At 37.7% G+C, this 23156-nt stretch overlaps 1 protein-coding gene across 1 annotated transcript; it reads left to right on the top strand.

Moving 5' to 3' along the window:
- The first annotated feature begins 1119 nt into the window (after window positions 1-1119).
- Window positions 1120-5395, top strand: LOC134661764 (uncharacterized protein K02A2.6-like). The gene has a single exon (XM_063517948.1). The coding sequence runs from the start codon at window positions 1265-1267 to the stop codon at window positions 5393-5395; it is 4131 nt and encodes a 1376-aa protein (XP_063374018.1). The 5' UTR covers window positions 1120-1264.
- Window positions 5396-23156: the final 17761 nt, after the last annotated feature.

Below are 23156 nucleotides of genomic sequence, written 5' to 3'. Positions count from 1 at the left end.
AAATTATTAATAAATTATTCTAACCTTTTAGTTGCGTATAGCGAAGGTTTGACTTGGAGTTGCTCGATTTGCGTTTGTAAGAAATTAAGGCAGGTCTGGATCTGTTCCATTTCTTCTTCAGGAGGAATAATGGAATGAAATGGGTTGGTTTTGTCCTAATCCCTCTTGCCTGCTTTTTTAATGCAGCTAAGTTTTCCTTAGGCTCTTCTAATCTAATTCGAACTTCGTACTCTAATTCTGGTTTGTTTAAGTATTTGATAGGACGTGCCATATTGACTTGCAGATAAATTAAGAAATTTTTGAATTTGAAAATAGGCCGAAAAATTTAACAATTTTCAGACACGAATGTTGTCTCTAATTTTGAACTTTGTGAAACAAAGGGCTGGAAAATATGCAGTTGGGCGCCAAAACTGTCACGTTACGTGCTCTTCCAATAGATTGGTAGAGTACGCAACTGAGCAGCGAGTAGGGTTAAAGATGAAGATGTGGGTGCCAGCAATAAAAAGTAGGAATTTATGGGTAGGTCTCGTTTATTTTCCAGAACTAATAGGCCATATTGACCACTTCAATTTAAGCAGAGTTACTTTAAAGTCCAAAACAACAGCACGAAATAACAATCGGAGCAGATGCCGAGCGAATAGGTACGCAGCGTTTGCAAGGGCGCGTTCAGGCGCGCGACGTCCGGAAGGACGTGCTCAGGGGTGCGACGTCTGGAATGGGCGCGTTATCCCATGGATTTCAGACGGAGGTCATGGAAATAGTAAATGGATCAGACCCAGAAAACGAAAGTTTATAAGATCGGATTGGGAACACTAATTACGTAAACAGAGAAAGGGAAGGTGTTAAAAGAAGTAATCGAAGGTAAAACACTACAACGATCTCGTAGCTACTGAGCCAAATCAGCTTTGTTTGACCTTAGGAACAATCATGCCAAGCGGCATCGCCTGAGTCAAAACTGCATACTCACTGCACTCACTTAATTAGCATACGAACTCAATTTAAAAAAAATCTAAATTTTGAAATCCTTTATCTCGGAAACTATTCAATTTACATAGACAATTCTAATCTCGTATTGTAGCAAATTTAGTCTTCTTTAAAAACGTCTAAGGAAGGTACTTACTATCTGTTATGTATGTGTGTGTGAGCGCACCACCCCGCTTCCTTTAAACGTGCAATAAAGCAGTGTGTCTATAGCCATTGGTTGTTTCACTCGTGCGTTTCCCAAATACAACATTGGCGGCGATCTACCTACGCGATAATAAAAATGTCCAGCAGTGCGCATTTCGGAATTTTGCCTACGTTTGATCACCATTCGCAGACCTGGAAAACGTTTAAATCACGCTTATTGCAATGGTTTGTGGCAAATAAAATAAATGCGACGTCGGACGCGGGAGGCGAACAAAGGCGAGCGATATTACTTAGCACACTCATTGACGGTACTTACAAACTCGCAGCGGATTTAGCGTTGCCGAAGAAAATAGAAGAAGTGCCATACGAAGATGTATTAAAGTTGTTGGAAGACCACTTTGTTCCAAAGGTGTTTGGTTTTAGTGAACGGTACAAATTTTATTCAGCCGTTCAGCAAAACGGAGAGACGCATACCCAATGGGCGGCAAGGCTACGTGGTTTGTCAGCGGATTGCAACTTCACAAACGTAGAGGAAGTTCTTCGCGACAGATTTATGATGGGCATGCTGCCGGGACGGGAGCGGGACAAGGTTTTCACGCAGGACCTCAAGGAGCTGACGCTTACTAAGGCGGTGGAGTTGGCTAACGCAGTGCGCTGCGCGCGGGAGGTGTCGGCGGGTGCGGGACAAACGGCCTCGACGAGCGACCAGCTGTTCAAGATCACCAGCGATACCAAGGATTCGGCCCGTGAAAAATGTGCGGTGTGCGGTTATTCAAACCATAAGACGGCCGAATGTCGTTTTTCTAATTATCGATGCAAGAAATGCCGCGGTAAAGGCCATTTAAAAAAAATGTGCAAAACAGTAAAGTGCATAATGGCGAATGACGTGAGCGAGGGAGACGACGGTAAGTTGTTTAATATTCGATCTATAAAGGGTGAACCCATGTTAGAATGGGTTACCGTACAAGGCGTGCCGTTACAGTTTGAAATTGATAGTGGGGCAGCGGTCACGGCGATGTCACCGAAGCTATTCAACAAGCATTTCTCTAAAGTGACGGTTTGCGCGCCTAAGAAAAATCTGGAGTCATATAACGGCGGTAACCTGGCCTGCATAGGTATGGCGCCAATGTCCATAGAATACGCGGGGCGCACACAGCTGATTGATGTTTACATTATTCGCAATGGTGGCCCGCCGATTTTAGGTCGAGATTTCATTTCGTCATTTAACTTAGAAATGACAACACCAGTTAATTACTGTACGCAAAAACAGGATAAACTAGAAATATTGCAAGGTAATTATCCGGCAGTGTTTTCAGATGATTTAGGCCTATTTAATAAGTACAAAGTAGGGTTGCAGCTTAAACCTGACGCGAAACCGGTTTTTTTCAAGGCGCGACCGTTAGCATTTGCTTTAAAAGGAAAAGTGGACAAAGAAATAGACCACTTAGTAAGTCTAGGGGTGTTAAAGCCTGTTGAGTATTCGGAATACGCATCTCCAATAGTACCGGTGTTGAAAAATAATGGCACCATGCGTATTTGTGCAGATTACTCGGTCAGCATTAATAAGCAGCTGTGTGTCGAACAATATCCGTTACCCACAATTAAAGAGTTGTTTGCTAAATTACACGGAGGACAAACGTTCTCAAAGCTAGACTTATCTTCCGCGTACACTCAGCTTGAGTTAAAGCCGGAGTCACAGCATCTCACCTGCATAAATACGCATCGTGGGTTATTCTTCTACACACGCTTGGTTTTTGGGTTGGCTAGTGCCCCGGCTATATTTCAGCGCGCGATTGATAATTTACTTAGTGGTATGGAAGGTGTACTGTGTTTACTTGACGATATATTAATAACCGGTAAAGATGACACTGAACATTTGCAAAGATTAAACGCAGTTTTAAAAAGGTTGGAAAACGCAGGGTTAACTTTGCAAAAAGAAAAATGCGTATTTTTTCAGGAGAAAGTGCAATACTTAGGCTATATCATTGATAAAAACGGGCTTCACAAATCACCTGACAAAGTGAAAGCGATCCTGGAAGCGCCTGTACCGAGCAATGTAAATAAATTACAATCATTTTTAGGTTTAGTTAATTACTACCGTAATTTTGTGCAAGGGGCATCCATGATACTTTCACCATTGTATGATTTGTTGAAGAAAGGAGTCAAGTGGTGTTGGAGAGAGGAGCATGACCGATCATTTGAAAAAATAAAAAAAAGTTTGGCCTCGGATCAAGTTTTAGCCCATTTTGACCCAAATGCTAATCTAGTTTTGACCGTTGACGCATCACCTTACGGCCTTGGTGCCATTTTGAGTCAAATACAGCCAGATAACAGTGAAAGGCCTATTTCATTCGCTTCACGTACTCTCAACGCGGCAGAAAAAAATTATTCGCAACTTCAAAAAGAAGCCACGGCAATCGTGTTCGCAGTTAAACGCTACCATCAATATTTATTCGGGAGGTCGGTGCCCTTTACTTTACGAACCGATCATAAACCTCTAATCTCAATTTTCGGGCCTTATAAGGGCATTCCCGAAGTTACGGCTAATCGGTTGCAAAGGTATGCCATTTTTTTAAGCGCATATAATTATAAAATTGAATATATCCGGAGTGCCATGAATAGTGCAGATTATCTGTCTCGAGCTTGTTTACCTGACGACGGCGATAACAGCGAAGGGCCACAGCGGGGGCGCGCGCGCGGGGAGGGACAAAACCCGTTATTACCAGATGATCGCGCGTCATATATCAATTTTGTTATCGAAGGATGCTTACCGTTAACTACGGACGAGTTGCGTAATCAAACAAAGATTGACCCAGATTTAAGTAAGGTGATAGGTTACGTTTGTAAAGGCTGGCCTAGGAAAATTAATGACGATAAGTTAAACCCGTATTTCCAATGTAGATTGCAGTTATCTTATGAAAACGGCTGTTTGATGAGAGGCCATAAGGTCGTGATTCCGGCGACTTTGCAGTCACGCGCGTTATCAGAGTTACATAATTCTCACTTAGGAATAGTAAAAACCAAAGCGGAGGCTCGGTCCAAATTTTGGTTTCCTAAGATCGACGAAAAGATTGAACAAATGATAGGTTCTTGTGAAACTTGTATTAAGTTAAGGCCCGCTCCCAGTCGCGCACCTTTAGCTCCTTGGAAATTCCCTACGGATCCTTTTACGAGGATTCATTTAGATTTTTTGGGCCCAATTAACGGCAACACCTACTTAGTGATCGTAGATGCTCATAGTAAATGGGTTGAGGTCTATAATATGAAAAACGGTACTAACACGTCGGCCGTGTGCGAAAAGTTGTACGAGTTTATGGCTAGGTTTGGGTTACCGCAAGTGATAGGTAGTGACAACGGGTGCGCATTTACGTCACAAGAGTTTAAGGAATTTTGTTTGTTGAACGGCATAACACCGGTGACGTCGCCGGCGTACCACCCTGCTAGCAATGGGCAGGCGGAAAGCTCCGTGAAAATAGTCAAAAAGGGAATTAAAGCCTGTTTAATGAATAGTCGAAATATTAAAGATTGTAATAATAAGTTACAAAAATTTCTTTTTGACTACAGGAATTCAATACATTCCACGACGGGGCACTCGCCTGCCCAATTAGTTTTTGGCCGCAAACTTCGGACACGCCTTGATTTAATTAACCCTTCGACGGCGTCCTGCTCGCACACGTCATTGGATAATTATGTAAAAAATCAACAGTGTTTACAGAGTAAAGCGTATAGTGGTACAAATAAACAAGAATTTAATATAGGCGATAAAGTTTTATATAAAAAGAACTTTAATAATAATAAGTTTACATGGTGTAAGGGTATAATTATGGAAAAGTTGGGAAAAGTTGTATATTTAGTAAAAGATTGTGAACATTTAGATAAGTATAAAAAACATAAAGATCAATTAATGTTATACAAGGGGCAAGAGGACGGTTCATTTCTAGACGACATTTCTCTAGAAGACCTATTTTCATCAGAACAAAACCATTTATCGACGGGTACTACTACCGACAGCGAGGTGCAACATAGTGGGGGAGGAGAAGGCGGCCAAATAGCCGATGTAAGCCCTGAAGGCGCCGAGGTAACTGGTCCCTCGCCGCTGCCCGACGACGACCAGCAAGAACAGTTCGAGGACGCCGAGTCGGACGACATCGACACCCCAGTAGAAGGGCCAGGTGATCCAACTGTACCCAACCCGTCTACTACTGTCGGCCAGGACAGAGTCAAACGAAACCGTCCCAAAGTTAATTATAAACCCTATTTTAAGTAATCGTTGTATTTAGACTAGTTGTAAACTACGGGGAGGATTGTTATGTATGTGTGTGTGAGCGCACCACCCCGCTTCCTTTAAACGTGCAATAAAGCAGTGTGTCTATAGCCATTGGTTGTTTCACTCGTGCGTTTCCCAAATACAACACTATCAAAAACTAGTCCTACAATCGCCCAAAACTATAAAAAAAACGAAATTTTCGCGGTTTTTCGATTTTTGACAAAGTTGCGTTCGGCGCTCGAAGTCACAAACTTGGATTACGCATTGGACCGACATCATATATAAGTCTGCAAAAAATCAGAACTAACGGATTTGACGCAAAAGAGCCACGTTACAAAATTCGACAATTTTACTGGATTATGTATATACTTATCTAAAACCGAAAAGGAGTACATTTTTGTCTGAAACGTCACATCTCTACAATTTTATAACTCACGCTAGTCACATTTCCTAAGTCGACCTCGCAGAGACATATTCGAATCCGCTCATGCGTTAATAACTCCTTTTGTGAAGTTCGTCTTACCCTGCCTTCTCGACATTTCCTCTGCAGCTTTAGCTTCTGATAACTTAGTCCTAGTTAGAGACGCTGAGGTTGATGTGTTGTAGTTGTAATTGGCAATGATACGAGTGTTTTTTCTATCTATGTATCTATCTAAAACCTTTAAACGAGCAATTCTTGTATATTTATTTATATATATATATATATATATTTCGCGGAACTCGGAAACGGCTCTAACGATTTCGATGAAATTTGCTATGTGGGGGTTTTTGGGGACGAAAAATCGATCTCGCTAGGTTTTATCTTTGTAATAATGCGCATTTTTGAGTTTTTATATGTTTTCCCAGTTATTTGTTATACATTTTGTAAAGTTTAGTATCTACGTTAACACAATCTATCGAACAGATTCGTATAGTTCGCCTTTCCCTTTGTGATTCGCCTTGTTCGTTTATTCAGCCTAGAGTTGGAGCTACAGGTTATTGACCTGGCCGCATTCTTACACTATACAGGGTGCGTCCTGTAACAGGAGCAATAAATTAAACTAAAGGCTGTACTCCTCAAACTGACCAACATTTGTTCAGCAACTTTTGAAAATTATGAATCCTTTAGACTTCCTCTTTTTCATACAAAATAAATATTGGCTTCAATGTACGCTGACATCAGTGTGTTTGACGTTGCTTGTCACGCTTTAAACATAACAAAATTTACAATACATTGCGTCTTAGAATAAACTTAAAAGTGTAATAAAAACCAAAACATGACTTATTTTCAAAAGTTGCTGAACAAATGTTGGTCAGTTTGAGGAGTACAGCCTTTAGTTTAATTTATTGCTCCTGTTACAGGACGCACCCTGTATAGTCTCCTTAATTTTCTTAGTGCCAAACAGAATAAAAGCACATCTTTAAAAGGTAGACAACCTTAAGTTTTTTGCTCTTCTCTAGTTAATGTATTTCGAATTATTATATCGCGTTTCCGCATACATAATGCGTTCCGTAAGCATATATATTTCGATATACTTGTGAAGTTTTAAGCAGAATATATACATAAACAGTTATTATCAATAAGGGTAAATATGTTATTAATTTATTTCTGGTATATTATCTAACGTTTTTAACATGAATTCCTATTAAAAACTACTACTTGTTTTACACTTATGTATCATTATCATTAGCTAACCGAAGTGACAATAATTGACACCGTTTCGAGCGTTGAATAATTTATCCCACACACTACCTAATTAGCTGCCGTGATACTCAAAAAGTCCTTAAAACTTCAACCAAACTTCTGCCAAACAGAATTGCCACCTTAAACACTTAAGATAAGGTTTGGCCGAAGTATCATACTACATTTTCAAGAGCCCAAATTTAAATTGAATGCAGGTTTGTTTCGCAAATTATTTAAATCGCAACTTTACTGGCAATATTTAAATTAGACCATGTTTTCTTAGGCTTTATTATACTTCTACCAAATTACAACGTCAGAGATCTCTTTATTCACAAATGCATGCTTCTCGTTCTTTCGTAGAACAATCTAAAGTAACCAGCCGTGCGGTAAGGCTTGTTTTGCAGAAATTCTTTGTAAATTCGGAATGTGAGCTGCATAGAGTTGTTACGTTGTATGGTGATTATGTTTATTTATGCTAATGCGCTTGGAACACAAATCGCCACGTGCCCGGCTTCTCAATAGGGCTTCACAGAAACCTAAGCATGTACTTTATGCATGTACACATTTAAGCACCTAGATGCAATATATAGGTGTTGCATTTCCATAGTGAGTCTAAGTAGGTTAATCTGAATACAGATAAATTTTAGGTGTAGGTATTTCATTTATTTATTTATTTAAACTTTATTGCACGATAAAAATTGTACAAATGGCGGACTTAATGCCTTAAGGCAATCTCTACCAGTCAACCAATGGGTCAAACAGAAAACTTATACTTAGTGCAGGATTGTAGACTAAGAGAAGAAATATGAAACACAAATCAAGTTAAGTATTCTAAACAATATTCTAATTATACACATACACATATAACAACAACAGCAATATAAAATTACATAATATATATACAAACATGCATAAATATATAACTGTATATATCTGTAAATAGGTAACTTAAAATTCTAAATTTAAAATAGAATCATATACCTAGGTTGTTTAATAATTATTAAAGTTATAAATTAACGTGAACAAACAGACGCACATAACGAAATCAAACGGCGGGTTCCGTTTGTTATTTTGGCTACGGAACAAAAAATGGGAATATCATCATCATAAGTCAGAAACAATTTTAAAGTCATATTTAGTCTCATTTACAAAATATCCATCAGAAATAGAGACCACTTATTTCATTTATTTTGTTCTACCCTCACTTCAGTTTTATTCAGCAATAACAAATTCAGAACAATAGGTACAGTGCAACACAATAGTGTTGACTTATTAAGCGGCAATTACACTTCGTCGGCGACCGCAAAATTGTAAAGAACACGTTAATCGGTCGCATTCGGCGATCGACAGCTGCCAACGCTTATAAGGTGACCGAAGCAGTGTAAATACGACATCTGTCCGCCTTATTAAGGTCACCGACAGCGGCGACCGCAGATCATTTGTTAAAGTAAAACCTCTATGCAAATGTACTCATTATATCGTTGGCATTGGCCACTAATATTTGAAGTTGTCACAAATAACAAACGTCAGACGTGCATGCTTATATTATTATATAAATAAAATTCGGGTGTCTGTCGGTAGCAGTTTCTCATGATTATTTTTATGTGAAGATTTTTATGTACCTACTTAACTTAGGTGAAAATTGATTTAGGTCAAACGTTCTTAAAAATCAACGTTTTTATTTAAAGTATAGTTTTGCTAATATTGTTTAGTATTTAAAGAATAAATAAATATCAGGGTCAATCTTACACAAATTGACCTAGTCCCAGACTGAGCTCTAGGTTTGTAGGTACTGGTACTAGAGAGCAATTAAAGAAAGCAATTGTAGTTCAGCCGCCGCATTCGGCCACCGCATTCGGCCACCGCATTAGGCGGACAGACTAGTGTAAAGACGACGTTTGTTGAACGAATCCATTCAAGAGTCATGCGGTCGCCGTAGTAGGCGGACAGACTAATGTGAAGACGACGTTTGTTGGCCTAAGTAGTTTAAAATGAATTCGGCGACCGCATTAGGTGAACGACGCAGTGTAATTGCCGCTTTACTTCAATTACTGGAACGTATATTGCTAGAGGCCGTGTATCATAATGTGGTCCGGCGTACCTTAATTTAGAGGCGTAGATCTTACCTGCTTAAACGTTCAATATTAGGTATAGTAGTTGCCAAAAGCAGATTTAAAAAAAAACATTAGGTACTTACCGACCTAAAATTGAAAAACATTTAGGTACTTAAATTTTTTTGATATGCCATGTTTGTAAAAATTGGACAGGAACTTTGTTATTGAATGGCTCATTTTATGCAACAAATAATAACCAAATAAAGAATGTGAATCAACAGTAACTAACACAACTAAGTATAAAAGAAACAACCGAGTATATTTAACATCTTAAATAAATAAATAAATATTAATGGACATTTTTACACAAACTGACTAAGCACCACGGTAAGCTCACATCTTAATACAAAGGATTATAATAGATTGTAATTAAGCACTTATATAGGCTTTCGTTTAATGTTCGCAAATGTAAGCACAACGAACAATATAACCTAACAGTGATGTTTAAATTAATCAGTTTAGAATTACATAATTAGAGACGAATTGGTTTACTCGCGTGAAGTGAACAACAATACTGTACACTAATTTACAGCTTTGCAATTAGGTACCTACGTAATTAATAGATGGGCCGGGTATTTATTGGTTTTGTTGCTTTATGCTAGAAATGCAGAATAAATGAAAAATTCGCAAAATGACAGATTTGCAAAATGCCAGATTCACTAAATAAATGTCAGATTCGCAAAATGCCATAAAAAAATTTCACATGACATTTTCCTATTGGGAAAAAGGCCGGGTAGCAAATTGAAATTGCGGAGATTTGGATCTTTAAGCGGGAAGTGGATGACCGCATTTCCATACAAACGTAGTCCCCATTTTCCTCTCTGGATATTAATATTTTCGAATATGTTGTAGGGCTCCAAGGTTCCAACAAACCTCATGTTTCCATAGCATACTTAATTGCGCAATGATCACCAAAATAAAACATTGAGGTTTTTAAAATTAAAAATAGCTTCTAATTTTCCCTTTGTACCACCCAGTAAACCAAGTTTGATAACTGGTTATCTATGTAAACCATTTCTTCCGCAGAGAAAACCAGTTGTATGAGTGGAATTGTTATTCCATATTCTTAACCGATTTTGATAAGTAAGTAATTAGTTGTCCAGGAAGAGCGTATCTGTCGCGTAAAAAACTAGTCAACGATGTGTACTAAGGTTTCCTTTTACATAACTAACAATAAAATTTAAACGTCATTAACTTTTTAGCTAGCATAGAAATACATATATAACAAATGGTATGCAGGTATATAAAGAGAAGGTGACTACTAAGTATAAGAGGTCGAGATGGTTTACACAGTTTTTTAATTCAATACACGCAGATACAATTCAAATAATATGTCAAATATAACGCACGTATCACTTGAACTTAAAAAAAAAACAACGGGTTGCACTCAGGGAGTGCCGGCAGAAAAGTGAAAACTCAAACTACTATATTTCCGATTAAACGTATTTTACACTTATGTTTAGTATTTTATCTAAAAGTTTTTTTAAGTATTTTTTTGAAATTACTATATTTATGATGCCTTATTCTGGAAAATACTATATTCCACCAAAAAATAGGTGGCAACCCTAGTTTAACGTCTTACGGTCACGTGACACCTGTTACGAGTTTAACATTTTTTCCCCATCACAAAAAGTGCACAGCGCCGCTAAAGTAGTTTTCACTTCAAAAAAATATCCACAACTTGTGACATCTACGTATTAAATAGGTAACAAAATGAATGTGTATAAGGAGCAAGTTTTTCTACGCAATGGCCAACAGAAATTGTTCCATTTTGTAGTTCAGCAATCGCCCTTTGAATATAAATATCATTCTTAATATCTTGAGCTCTTTTCTTTTTTGTTAAAAACTTTGAGTTTTTTTTTAGATTGGGTTGTCATGTGAAATTTTGCGTCGTTCCGTAATACAGTAAGTAAGTGCAGCAATGAAGGCTTTGATTTACCAACAAATCTGTTCAACCTTGCATTCCACACTTCCAACTTATTCGTAGTCCGGTGTTCCTCTCCTTCACAATTCCAAATAACACGAAAGTCTTCGTTTTTAACCCATTCATCGAACATATATTCATTGAATATGCCAACTTTTGTATTTGTGATGGAAGTTTCATTTAAAACATATGGCCATCCAGCATCGATGTATTCTTCAGGCAATAATGCTAGCCCTGAGCAAAGGGCGACATGCCGACGGCCTCTTTTGGTCTGGAGGCCAATCGTACGTGCTTTTCTTGACAAACTTTTCCAAAAATGAAAAAAGCACCCTTTTATCTCTATATTGGGAAAAACTATCATCGCAGCGTTCCTTATACCTATTTCAAAACCAATCGTTAGTTTTTAGGAGCCCACGTCGGCACTTGTGATAATATAAGTCGCAATAAATGCTCATTAGTATTTTGAGTCTTATTTATTAGGAGGGCATATACCAGTCGAATTATATTTGTATGTTGGTTGTCACTGCCCATGTCTCCAAAAAATACATAAATTTGAGCAAACGGTTTGGGACGGGATTTGAAAGTTCTCCGCGAACCAGTGATTGACACGACTCATAACCTGCTTAGCTTCTTTTGATGAAAACATTAAAATTCTATTACTTTCTTTTTTTTAATCTGCAAGGAGAAACTATCTGAAGGACAGTGGCACCAAACTTTTAGAATGACCACGGCAAATACTTTTGGTGATATCAAGACTCTCATTCCGTTTCTTGTATAGCGCTGATTTGATGTCCGTGAAATTTGGTATGGCTTCTAATAAATGAATTCCTTTGTCAGTTAAACCGCATACCATTTCGTTATACTGGGCAGGTATCGGCCGTAAGTCAGATGTAACTTTTTCACGAAGTTTTTGAAGCTCTTTCAAGATGTCATTCTTTGCGAAACTGGGCGTACAAGTATGTGCATCTCCTTTTTACTGTTTATAATTACACCTTCCGGAGACAATGTTAGACTGCCATTGCATGACTTGTTAGAGCATTTCTAAAATACACTGCGATTTGCATATTCTTTTATTTTTTGTAAGGCTAAACGTTTTTGATAATCACGATGTTATTATTATGATTTGTAAGTCTCTTACAAATTCTCGGGACCAAATGGGGTCCCGGGCATTCGGAAGGCGTGCGTGGGGCCGAAGCCAACACGTAGATGCCCCTTGTAATAAGACAATTTACTCTAAATGTAATGTGACACCGGCCGACGATTATCCCTGTTTACACTATAGTAGGGCACCCAAGGACAAGCCCCGGTTAGTGTAGCATTATTATTATTTTACTGTCGTTAAATTTAAGCCTATTTTATGTTATATGATTTAGTGTTTATCGCCTCCTGACACTAATTTTAAACAGCAGAGCAGTACGAGAGAGATCAAACTCAGAGGGGCGAAATATCGTTGCAGTTTATCTCACCGGATTCGAGGAGAGCTCGCTGCCTGTTGCAATCGGCATAACAATCAATTTCCGTGCAAATATCAACATTTAAGTAAGTGTTTCTCAAAGTCGTAATTTAACAGTTTTGGAATTGTAAAGACAAACTTAGTAACTAGGCATTAAGGTATTGAAATGGTTTTAATATAAGTAGGTAATTTTTTTCTAACGGCATTTATTGTCGAAATTTAAAGCAACTTAAAAACAGGTGCGAACCAAAACCCAGTGGTAATCTCCAGTTCTTGTATACATAAATATATGTATAACGAATATTTCGTCTGTATTATTAGCTTGTAGAGTCGTTGCCAAATACGGCGTCTGCAGCAGTAGCAGAGACTGTATCTAGTTCTGTTGGCACACTGCGCCTAGCCTTACTTACTACGAGTGCCTGACTAACTAATACAAACGTTACACTCATGCAAGTTTGGTTTGATATTATTTTGTTAATATTTAGACTATCTATGCGACTTATATTTTGTTAATGTTGCTCCACTTATTTTGACGTAAAATTTATCGTCATGTTTACGCTTTGAGGATGAGTTTCACTCTATTCAAATGAGTGACCCATATAGGTACTTTGTGAGGCAGGGCTTCCTCGACCCTGTTACCACGCCGTATCAGGGCTACGGACCAGCTCTCTAAATCTAAGTTTCGGAGCAGATAGGCTGTAGCAGACGGGCGGATGGATCGACGGCTAGACACACACATTTTATTGTTTTTGCGTAATACATTTTTAGTGGAAAAAAAAATCTAAATTAAAAAAAAACCGAAGATGACATATAGTTTTTAAAGTAGGTATTTCACAATTACCCAGTGTGCTTCGAGTTCAATATCTTGGTTTTAGCATTTAGTGACTTAGTCAACACTACTAATAATATAAAAGCCCTATTTTAATACACACATCGTCCCCAGTTTAATGCAAGAAAAAATGTAGCATATAATAATTAGTAAAACTTTCCAACTCAAATGAGCATATTTTGTAGATCTCTAAATTAAAATGCTAGATTGAAAACAGCAATTTGTGATATTGATATGTCTGCGGTAGTCGCCTGTGCGCCAAGCAGACGGGTTTGCGACGTTAGATACCCGAAATCGATGCCGCAGTGGGTTGATCAGGAACAGCTACTTACCAAACAGCCCCGTCTTATAAGTAATATACGCAAGCCAAACATTCCAATTTGTAACAAGACTTCACATTGCGCAAAATAGGCTCGGAGAGCGAACTACTTAATGCCGTACAAAATATTTTTAAAGTAATTAATATATCTAATACCTTTAAACGAGCAATTCTTGCATATTTATATATTTATTTATATGTATATATATTTCGGGGATCTCGGAAACGGCTCTAACGATTTCGATGAAATTTGGTATAGGTATGGGGGTTTCCGGGGGCGAAAAATCGATCTAGCTAGGTCTTACCTCTGGGAAAACGCAAATTTTTGAGATTTTATATGTTTTCCGAGCAAAGCTCGGTCTCCCAGATATTAAGTATATAGGCTATTGCAACTGCTTACCACCAAGCGAGCTGTATTATTGTTTGCCGCCAACGAAGTATATAAAAAAACTATTATTTATTAGTAATCAAAATCATTATAGATCTAAGTCTTCTGATCTTAGCGATTGGCGGTTACATTCCAAAGGGATCCGACGGTTGCTTCCAAAAAATACCGGAACTAAAAGGAACCCTCGGGAGTTGCATCCCGAAGGAACCTCCAGTTTCGTCACCGCACGCCAAACCGCTAGGCCACCAGCGCTGACAATTATATTAGATATATCCTTCCATTCAGTTAGAATTAACAAGATAGAGAATTTCTGATTGATACAATAACGTAAAAGTAAAAATTGGATCTTGTGATTAAAAAAAAATCCCACTAGATCCATTTATCATATCAACTGGATCTAATAGCAAGCCGCATAGCCGTGTGGTGGCCGGCTTTAGAATAGCGCCAACCCTCACATAGGATAAGGGTGTCGTACGAGGCGACTAAATCCACAAACGAAGCAAGAAGGTATTTCGTTACAGGGGAGATGGTCGTCCTCTTAGCATTGGTTTGCGATCCATCTAGGAGAAGGATACTCCAAATAAAACCCGGAATGGAGTTTCCGTAAGGCGCGAGTAGGGTCCAACCTGAAATAAGCGGCAGATTCCTGCAGCTGACCTGTCTCCACACGTATTGGCTCGCCTTTCCTGTGGGATAAGACAGTGAAGCCGAGAGGGTAATGCAGGTGCTGGGCATCCCTGCGTTCCCTTAATTTCGTCCCAGGCGGTGTAATAGGATATTTCTCCGGTTTTACGCCATAAATCGTCTGCATTAGACGCTAAGGCCAATGAATAGCAAAAAAACTTCTCTTTAGATCCATCGGAAAGAAGTTGGATCTAAGAAGAAAAACTTTTCTCACTAGATCCATTTTGGATCTATCGACTGGATCTAAAGAGAATGATTGGACCCGACCAGCAGTAATAATGCCTAGCGGCCAATGTAAGGGCGGTATGTCATCATCACCCATCAGAACCATAGTGCCTTGGACAACCGGACGGTCGAGTACAGTCACCAGCAAAAATATATTACTGTGGGCAGCCGTGCAAAAATATCTGATGCTACATTGGAGGCATAAGTATATGACGACACTACCTCGGTAAAAATATGTGATGCTTTGTGGCCGGCAAAAATATAGTTAGTCTGTATCCGCATAAATATCGGGTCGGGTGACTTAAAAATATTTGACGACTCATAAAAATTAAAGTTATGTGATTACTCTTATCTGGCATAAATATCTCTCCACTGTGAATGCAAATACCTACATGGGATGGCAGACGGACCGCCTATATATCTGACACGAAATTATGAAAATACAGTGAAACCTGGATAAGTGAGACTTCAAGGGACGAGCAGATTTGTCTCACTTAAAGAGGTATTTCACTTACCCAGGCTCTCAGTTAGCCAGGTACAAATAAATGTCTGTCTCATTTACAGAGGGTCCCATTAATAGAGGTGAGAATAGAGGATATATTTCAGTTATAGAGGTGGTTAATAAGGTATTTTGATATTATCTTTAAAAATAAATAAGGTAAAATAATCCTTGTCCCTAAATATTTTTTAAGTCTGTTTAAATATTTCTTTGAATTTATTTTGAATGATTCTCCAAAGGATAGATTTTTTCAATTAAATTTGATACGGACTTTATTAATTGCGTCTTAAAAATGTATTAAATGAAAATCTGTTTATTCGTGTTACTTATCAAAATTTCAGCTTTCGTTTCGATAGTTTTAACTACATAAAGTAACTAAATGAAACATGAAGTCGTTTAGACACAATTAAGCAAATGCGGTATTTGTGCATAGACTAAGAGTTAGTAAGAATACGGAAATTGATCAATAAAGTCCAAGTTAGAGAGGTCATAGATTGATGTTATCTCAGATACAGAGGTCAATTCCTATACAATTCTAAAAAAACAATTAGGAAAATGTAATCTTATAAATATAGTCTCAGTAAAAGAGGTAAAATACACTCTCTGTCTCACTTATAGAGGTAAATGTGACTATAAAATCACAACAGCTAATCCCAGTTATAGAGGTTCGTTTTATCTCACTAACAGAGGTAATTCAGTGCTAAAGTGTCGGGACCGCACCATGAGTCCCAGCTATAGAGGTTTCTCACTTATCCAGGTCCCACTTAACCAGGTTTCACTGTAAATATGTCATCAATCGGCAAAAACGAACCATACCTGGATAGCATAGAGCCTTAAATTGTATAAAGTGATTTGACAATTCACGAAAAGAGTGCAGACTTGTCATTGCATATGTCTGTCTCACGTATTTCATTTGCAATTTTAAATTGTGACATAATAAAAAATCAGGTAGACTTTTAATAGAAGATGTGTAATAAACCTCCTTCTTACATAAAAAATAATGATGAAGAACTCAACTTATGAGACTGTGACAAGGACAAACAATAATAGCGCTTTCGCTGCTACTCCTACTGAAAGATACATAAGACTATCCCGTTCGGTCATTTCCCACCCCTCATGCCAGATCCAGTTATACAGGGTGCTTCCTGTAACAGGAGCAATAAATTAAACTGTAGGCTGTACTCCTCAAACTGACCAACATTTGTTCAGCAACTTTTGAAAATAACTCATATTTTGATTTTTATTACACTTTAAACTTTATTCTAAGACGCAATGTACTGCAAATTTTGTTGTGTGACACGCAACGTGACAAGCAACGTCAAACACACTGATGTCAACGTACATTGAAGGCAATATTTATTTTGTATGAAAAAGAGGAAGTCTAAAGGATTCATCATTTTAAAAAGTTGCTGAACAAATGTTGGGTAATTAATTATGTTTAATTTGATGTATTGCATGTACAGTCACCAGCAAAAATATATGACTGGGCAGCCGTGCAAAAATATCTGATGCTCCATTGGAGGCATAAGTATTATGATGACACTACCTCGGTAAAAATATGTGATGTTTTGTGGCCGGCAAAAACATCGTTAGTCTGTATCCGCATAAATATCGGATCGGGTCGCTTAAAAATATTTGACGACACATAAAAATTAAAATAATGTGATTACTCCCATCTGGCATAAATATCTCTCCACTGTGAATGCAAATACATCGGATGGCAGACGGACCGCCTATATCTGACACGAAATTATGAAATATCTCATCAATCGGCAAAAATGAACCATACCTGGATAGCATAGAGCCTTACATTGTTTGAAGTGATTTGACAATTCACGAAAAGAGTGCAGACTTGTCATTGCATATGTCTGTCTCACGTATTTCATTTACAATTTTAAATTGTTACATAATTAAAAGTCAGGTAGACTTTTAATAGAAGATGTGTAATAAACCTCCTTCTTACATAAAAAAGAAAAGAATGAAGTCAACTTGTGAGACTGTGACAAGGACAAACAATAATAGCGTTTTCGCTGCTACTCCTACTGAAAGATACATAAGACTATCCCGTTTTGTCATTTCCCCCACCTCATGCCAGATCCAGTTATATACTATGTGACGTATCTAGACGTGTCATGAATCTAGATTCATGATTGCAATACGTTACGATTCAAAATTATATCCATTTTATTCCGTCAAATCGATGATAGAATATAATGTGAGACAGACATATACAATGACAAGTCTGCACTGTTTTCGTGAATTGTCAAATCACTTCATACAATTTACGGTTCTATACCAAACATGTACGGTTCGTTTTTGAAGGTCGATAACATATTTGTGATTTTCCAACGTGTCAGATATATAGGCGGTCCGTCGTCCATCCGATCTTTCACAGTGGAGAGATATTTATGCCAGATGAGAGTAATCACATAATTTTGATTTTTATGAGTAATCAAATATTTTTAAGCGACCCGATCCGATATTTATGCGGATACAGACTAACGATATTTTTGCCGGCCACGAAGCATCACCTATTTTTACCGAGGTAGTGTCGTCATATACGTATGCCTCCAATGTAGCATCAAATATTTTTGCACGGCTGCCCACAGTCATATATTTATGCTGGTGACTGTACCTATAGATTTGTCGTGCGAATGAAGCCTAAAGTAGTAATAACATATGGTTGTCTGTAAAGTCGGTTTACGGACGATAATTACAAAATTAAACGAACTTACCTGTAAGTGAAGTTCTATTTGTATTATTCGATATGCCTAGCCCGAGACATATCTTATTTATATTCACTTGTAGTTAGCCACCTTTTTCACGTGATTTTCAGTGAATTGGCCGCAAATAGAAATTTAAAACTCGATGACACAGCTGACAACTTCATTACTTTTAGAGCACTCCTGCAAACACTGAGCCTTGCCTCTGAACTCCAACTTCCAATAAGGGGGAGAACATTACAGTTAGGAATGTACAGGGCGGGAGGGCGCCTCCTTTCTCGGGCTAGGCATATCGAACAATACAAATAGAACTTCACTTACAGGTAAGTTCGTTTAATTTTGTAATTATACGATACTGCCTAGTCCGAGACATATTTATATTCAATTGTAGATGTTCAGAGGTTGGAGTTAACAGCAAGGGAGATAGGGATGAGTTATTCTATAGAAATAACATTATAAGCATCATCAAATATGAATTTTTAATAGTTTTTTAAACAGTAACTCAAATAACAGTAATAGAACAAAAGACCATACTTCAATGAGGAAACAATAAATAAAAACAAAGAAAACACAATAGCACTTAATGCGATAACACATTGCAAACAGACTTTGCAAAACTAAAAACCTCTCGTGGATTACATAAAGGTCTGTTATAATGTAAAGCAAACAATTTTGACCTGGCGGACCACCCCGCGGTCTTAAAGATTGTATGCAAACAAACGCCTTCTCTATTGGCTATTAAAGTGGATGCATGTCGCGTGGAGTGAGGAGTAAACTTTCTTACGTCCACGCCACTAGCAGCCATAACCTGCCTTAGCCACCGACTTATAGTCTGGTTACATACATATGCATGCGGCCTCTTAAAGGAAATAAACAGTTTCATACAATTGCTAGAGTTCCTTAATTTCTGAGTGACACCAATATAGCATCTTAAGGTTTGAACCGGGCAAATCTCCGGTTTACTATTAAAAGCAGGTAATAAAATATTAAATTGAGGTGATCCCGGAGAAGTTGTCTTCAGAATGTCGTTTATAACAATCTTAACACCAGAATCATTAAACTCAATATCTTCTAATCGAATAACTGATAACGTATGTATACGTTGGGCGCTAGTTAATGCTTATTAGCATTGCTTATTCTATTGAATGGCCAACTTTTTAGTTAGGGTAGCTGAAGTTAGATTTTCATTAGGATACCATTTTTTCTCTAAAGGTTAATACAATAGTAGGGTCCCAGGTATCATTATACTTGGTCTAGAAGGTTTGAATCTAAATATGCATTTAAACAATATTTTATCTTCCTATCCTCATCTAGTTGTACACAAAATCCCCCCTCTTTTAAATGTTTACTAATTTCAGGGTGACTGTCAGCCAGATTAGACATGTATGCATAATTAACCGACAAGTATCGTGCATCGTTAATTTTGTCCAATGCAAAACACCAGGGAATCATTTGTTGAATACTTGCCATGTAAAGCAGCCAATTTCCTTCTCTGTTGCTTCTTATTAATCCAAGCAACAGCTCTACCATATTATGTACCTATGCCATCCAGAAAGATGAGAGAGGGCCAATGTCATTCCTGAGATAGCTTAAATACTTTTCAAATTGTTCCAAGACCTTTATCATTTTAGAATCCTCCATCGAACTTTTAAAAGTCTCATTGCATATGTTATCCCTGAATGTTTCTATAAGTGTATCTACATTTTTCATTTCAGAATATATTTCAGGGATTTCTGTTTTCAAGTAATTAACAAATTGTCCGTAAATGAGACGCATAAACGCTCCGTATACCTATGCACTTATGTAAACGAATTCCGCGATTGTACTGCTTACCTTGAAGGACATTTTGGATGGATCCCTGTGCAATACATCCTATTTCCACCGCTATATCACCAAGCTCAGCATCACCAAATAGTTTACCAATGTTTATATATATACCTATATACTTTACATCATGTATTCATATTTTTTGTACGTAATAAATGTCTAATGTCGAATTAAAAAATACATACAGTTTTTGAACATCCAAACTCTTTGGTGGTGTCGTATGGATTATGGCTCCTCTACACGATGGGCCAGCGCCGGCCACTCCAAGGGACGCAGCCATGCGGTAGAATGACATAGCAATATCACTTGCTCCCTCTAACGCATAAATGCGTCCCTTGGAGTGGCCGGTGCTGGCCCATCGTGTAGAGGAAGAGAAGGTCGGGTCGGTCAGGTTTGACGACTTGTCTGTGGTGTTTCTTAGTCCATGACGTCACGCGCTCCGATTGGCGTTTGCAGTCACGTGATACTGGGCATTATTTTAAATACTTTTGATTATTGTTAATTAATTTATTACGCATATTTACACTTGCAAAATATGATTTTCCGCATTCTAATATTCCCTGCTATGGTAAAAACATATACATGTTATATATTCGCGATTAATGTCAACATCCCTATTATTAGATATAGATAGTAACACATAGTTACAAAATATATTTCTACTAATTTTCATAATTTATCCTTATAGGCATGTTACAACCTTCTACTGCTTCTAAATTGTAAGTATGTATTCTTAGAAACAAATGTCCAATTCGTTACCTCCTGTGTCCACACTGTCCACAGAGTCCTCTTAGAAGTTCGGCATGTGATGACAATAATAGCATGTAAAATAGGCAATATAAATTTCTCTGCCTCTTGCAGTTTATAATACGAGTATATGGTAAGATAACAGACTATGTTGACCAAACTACGTTTAAAATAGAACACAGAGCACTGTGTGTAAACCTTTTATAGGTACATATGATATTGAGTGAGTAGGTATATTCGCAGCTACATAACTTTTACATTAAGGTAAATCAATAAAAACATTAATGCGGCATTAAATAGCCCCAGGGTGTTATAAATAGTAGATTAACCGTGATCCATAAAATTATTGTTTGCGTGAGGAAATGGCAAATGTGCATAATAGATCTGGGTCACAGTTGCATGTAAACTTGTTAATAATCTGGTTATAATGACGCACGCCATCGCAGTTGCTTTCTCCGATCGGACTTACCTACTCTACTAAATACATGTTCAAATGCTATTATTTCAGCCGCGCCAATTATTATAATTGCACGGCTTTAGGCTGAAACCTATTATTATAAAATATATTGCCACAAAAAGTATACCAAAGTAGAGTACGGCTACGGCATATGCGACGAGTCAGGGATATTTGACCAGTTGGTAGAATTAAACCATTTTATTACAAAAGTGCTAAATTCAAAATATTTATTTTATCATTCCAATATCACCTTAATATACCTAACCGGGCATGATATTGGTACTTTTTTTATACAACGGTTCAAGTCTCCCACCTGGGCAAGTCTCCCGGTATCCCCCTATGCAAAGCTACTACTTAGGGTTTTTTTGAAATAACTTATTTTTTTCGCATTGTGCCGCATCGGGAAGGGATTACGCAAAAGGATACCAATTGCGCAATATATTGATGCCATATTTTTTCACCTTTACGTAAAAAGTTCTTTGGAAAAGGAGCTAAAGTGCTTCATTGAATTCGTACAATTAAGTAAGTGCAAAACTATTCTTTTTACGACGCTGTAAACTAAGTAGCCGCTCACAAAAGACACCTTTACGAAATATGTCTTACCTATAGCTTCCGAGTAAAATGGCTTTGACATAGGCAAAGACATGACAGACGGATGGACATGACGAAATTATAAGGGTCCCGATGTTTTTGCTATTTTGGAATGGTAAAAACGCAACAACATTACAAATACAAAAAAATATAAACCAAACTAAGTATTACTCAACTAATCTATCTCTGATGAGATAAATCGCAAAAGCACTAACGTGAAGTTTTGCGGCACTAAAATGAGGTGACGTTTCAGTGGCATCTTTATAAAAAATTAATTCTCTAATTTGGTTCTATCCTGTTTTATATCTTCAATCTTGTGCACGTGCCAAAACCTCCGGGATCCGGGAGTCGTAAATCCTGCTTTCTAAGTGAACGTTGATATACCAAATTTTACGCAAATCCACGTTTTTATTGCTAAAGGATTCCATGCATGTGGATGCAGATACTAATATAAATACATCAGACAAAACTTAAAAATAAATCACTATTCTGATGATTACTGAGCACTTAACGTAACTCAATAAGAAAACGTCTGAGAGTAGATCAGTACGGATATGATGGTGGTTCTTGTCTACGTGACAGCGTGATAAAACGGTGTCCGTCACTTTCTATCCCACGGTGTTAAACAGTGACAGTTATTTTATCACGTGGATAAAGATGGATAAAGCTATCCATAATAGGCTGGCTGGCCCCTATTTCACCATAGTGACAGGTGCAACAATTGTCGACATCACTGTTACTGACGTCACAGACCTCCATAGACTACGGTAACTGCTTATCATCGGACGGGCGGTGTGCTTGTTTGCCACCAACATATTATTTAAAAAATACTCCATTATATCGCCAATAAATAAGTACTTATTTTGCGAAGCTAATGACAATTGTCACAAGAAACACGACAATTGGCACGAAATTCCGACACAACTCATTTACTGTCAATAATTACCGAAAGTTCTATAAAATCGTGTGACAATTGTCATCATCATGATCATAAACTTCGAAAGAGAAATACCTGTTTTTTGCCGATATAATAACGTTTTTTTTTTAAATAATACAATGATGGTGGCAAACAGGAATACGGCCCGCCCGATGGTAAGCGGTAACCGTAGCCCATGGATGCCTGTGACGTCAGCAACAGTGACATTTGTCGAATTGTCGCACCTGTCGCCGTGGTGAAATAGAGGCCTGGAAGCTAAAATACTTTGTAATTACTTTGGTAAGTCGATGGAAAATATCTTACGTAATGCGGTAGTTAGAGAAATTGCGCTCGTAATTTAACGAGCGATAACACTAATAACGTGCCAGTCACCTTTAAAAT

The sequence above is a fragment of the Cydia amplana genome, chromosome Z (genome assembly GCF_948474715.1).
Source record: "Cydia amplana chromosome Z, ilCydAmpl1.1, whole genome shotgun sequence".
Classification (NCBI taxonomy): Eukaryota; Metazoa; Arthropoda; class Insecta; order Lepidoptera; family Tortricidae; genus Cydia; species Cydia amplana.
This window is presented reverse-complemented; position numbering and strand designations above follow the sequence as displayed.

Bases quoted from the DNA above. Each gene is read 5' to 3' on its own strand.
- LOC134661764 (XM_063517948.1), top strand. From the start codon at position 1,265: ATGTCCAGCAGTGCGCATTTCGGAATTTTGCCTACGTTTGATCACCAT.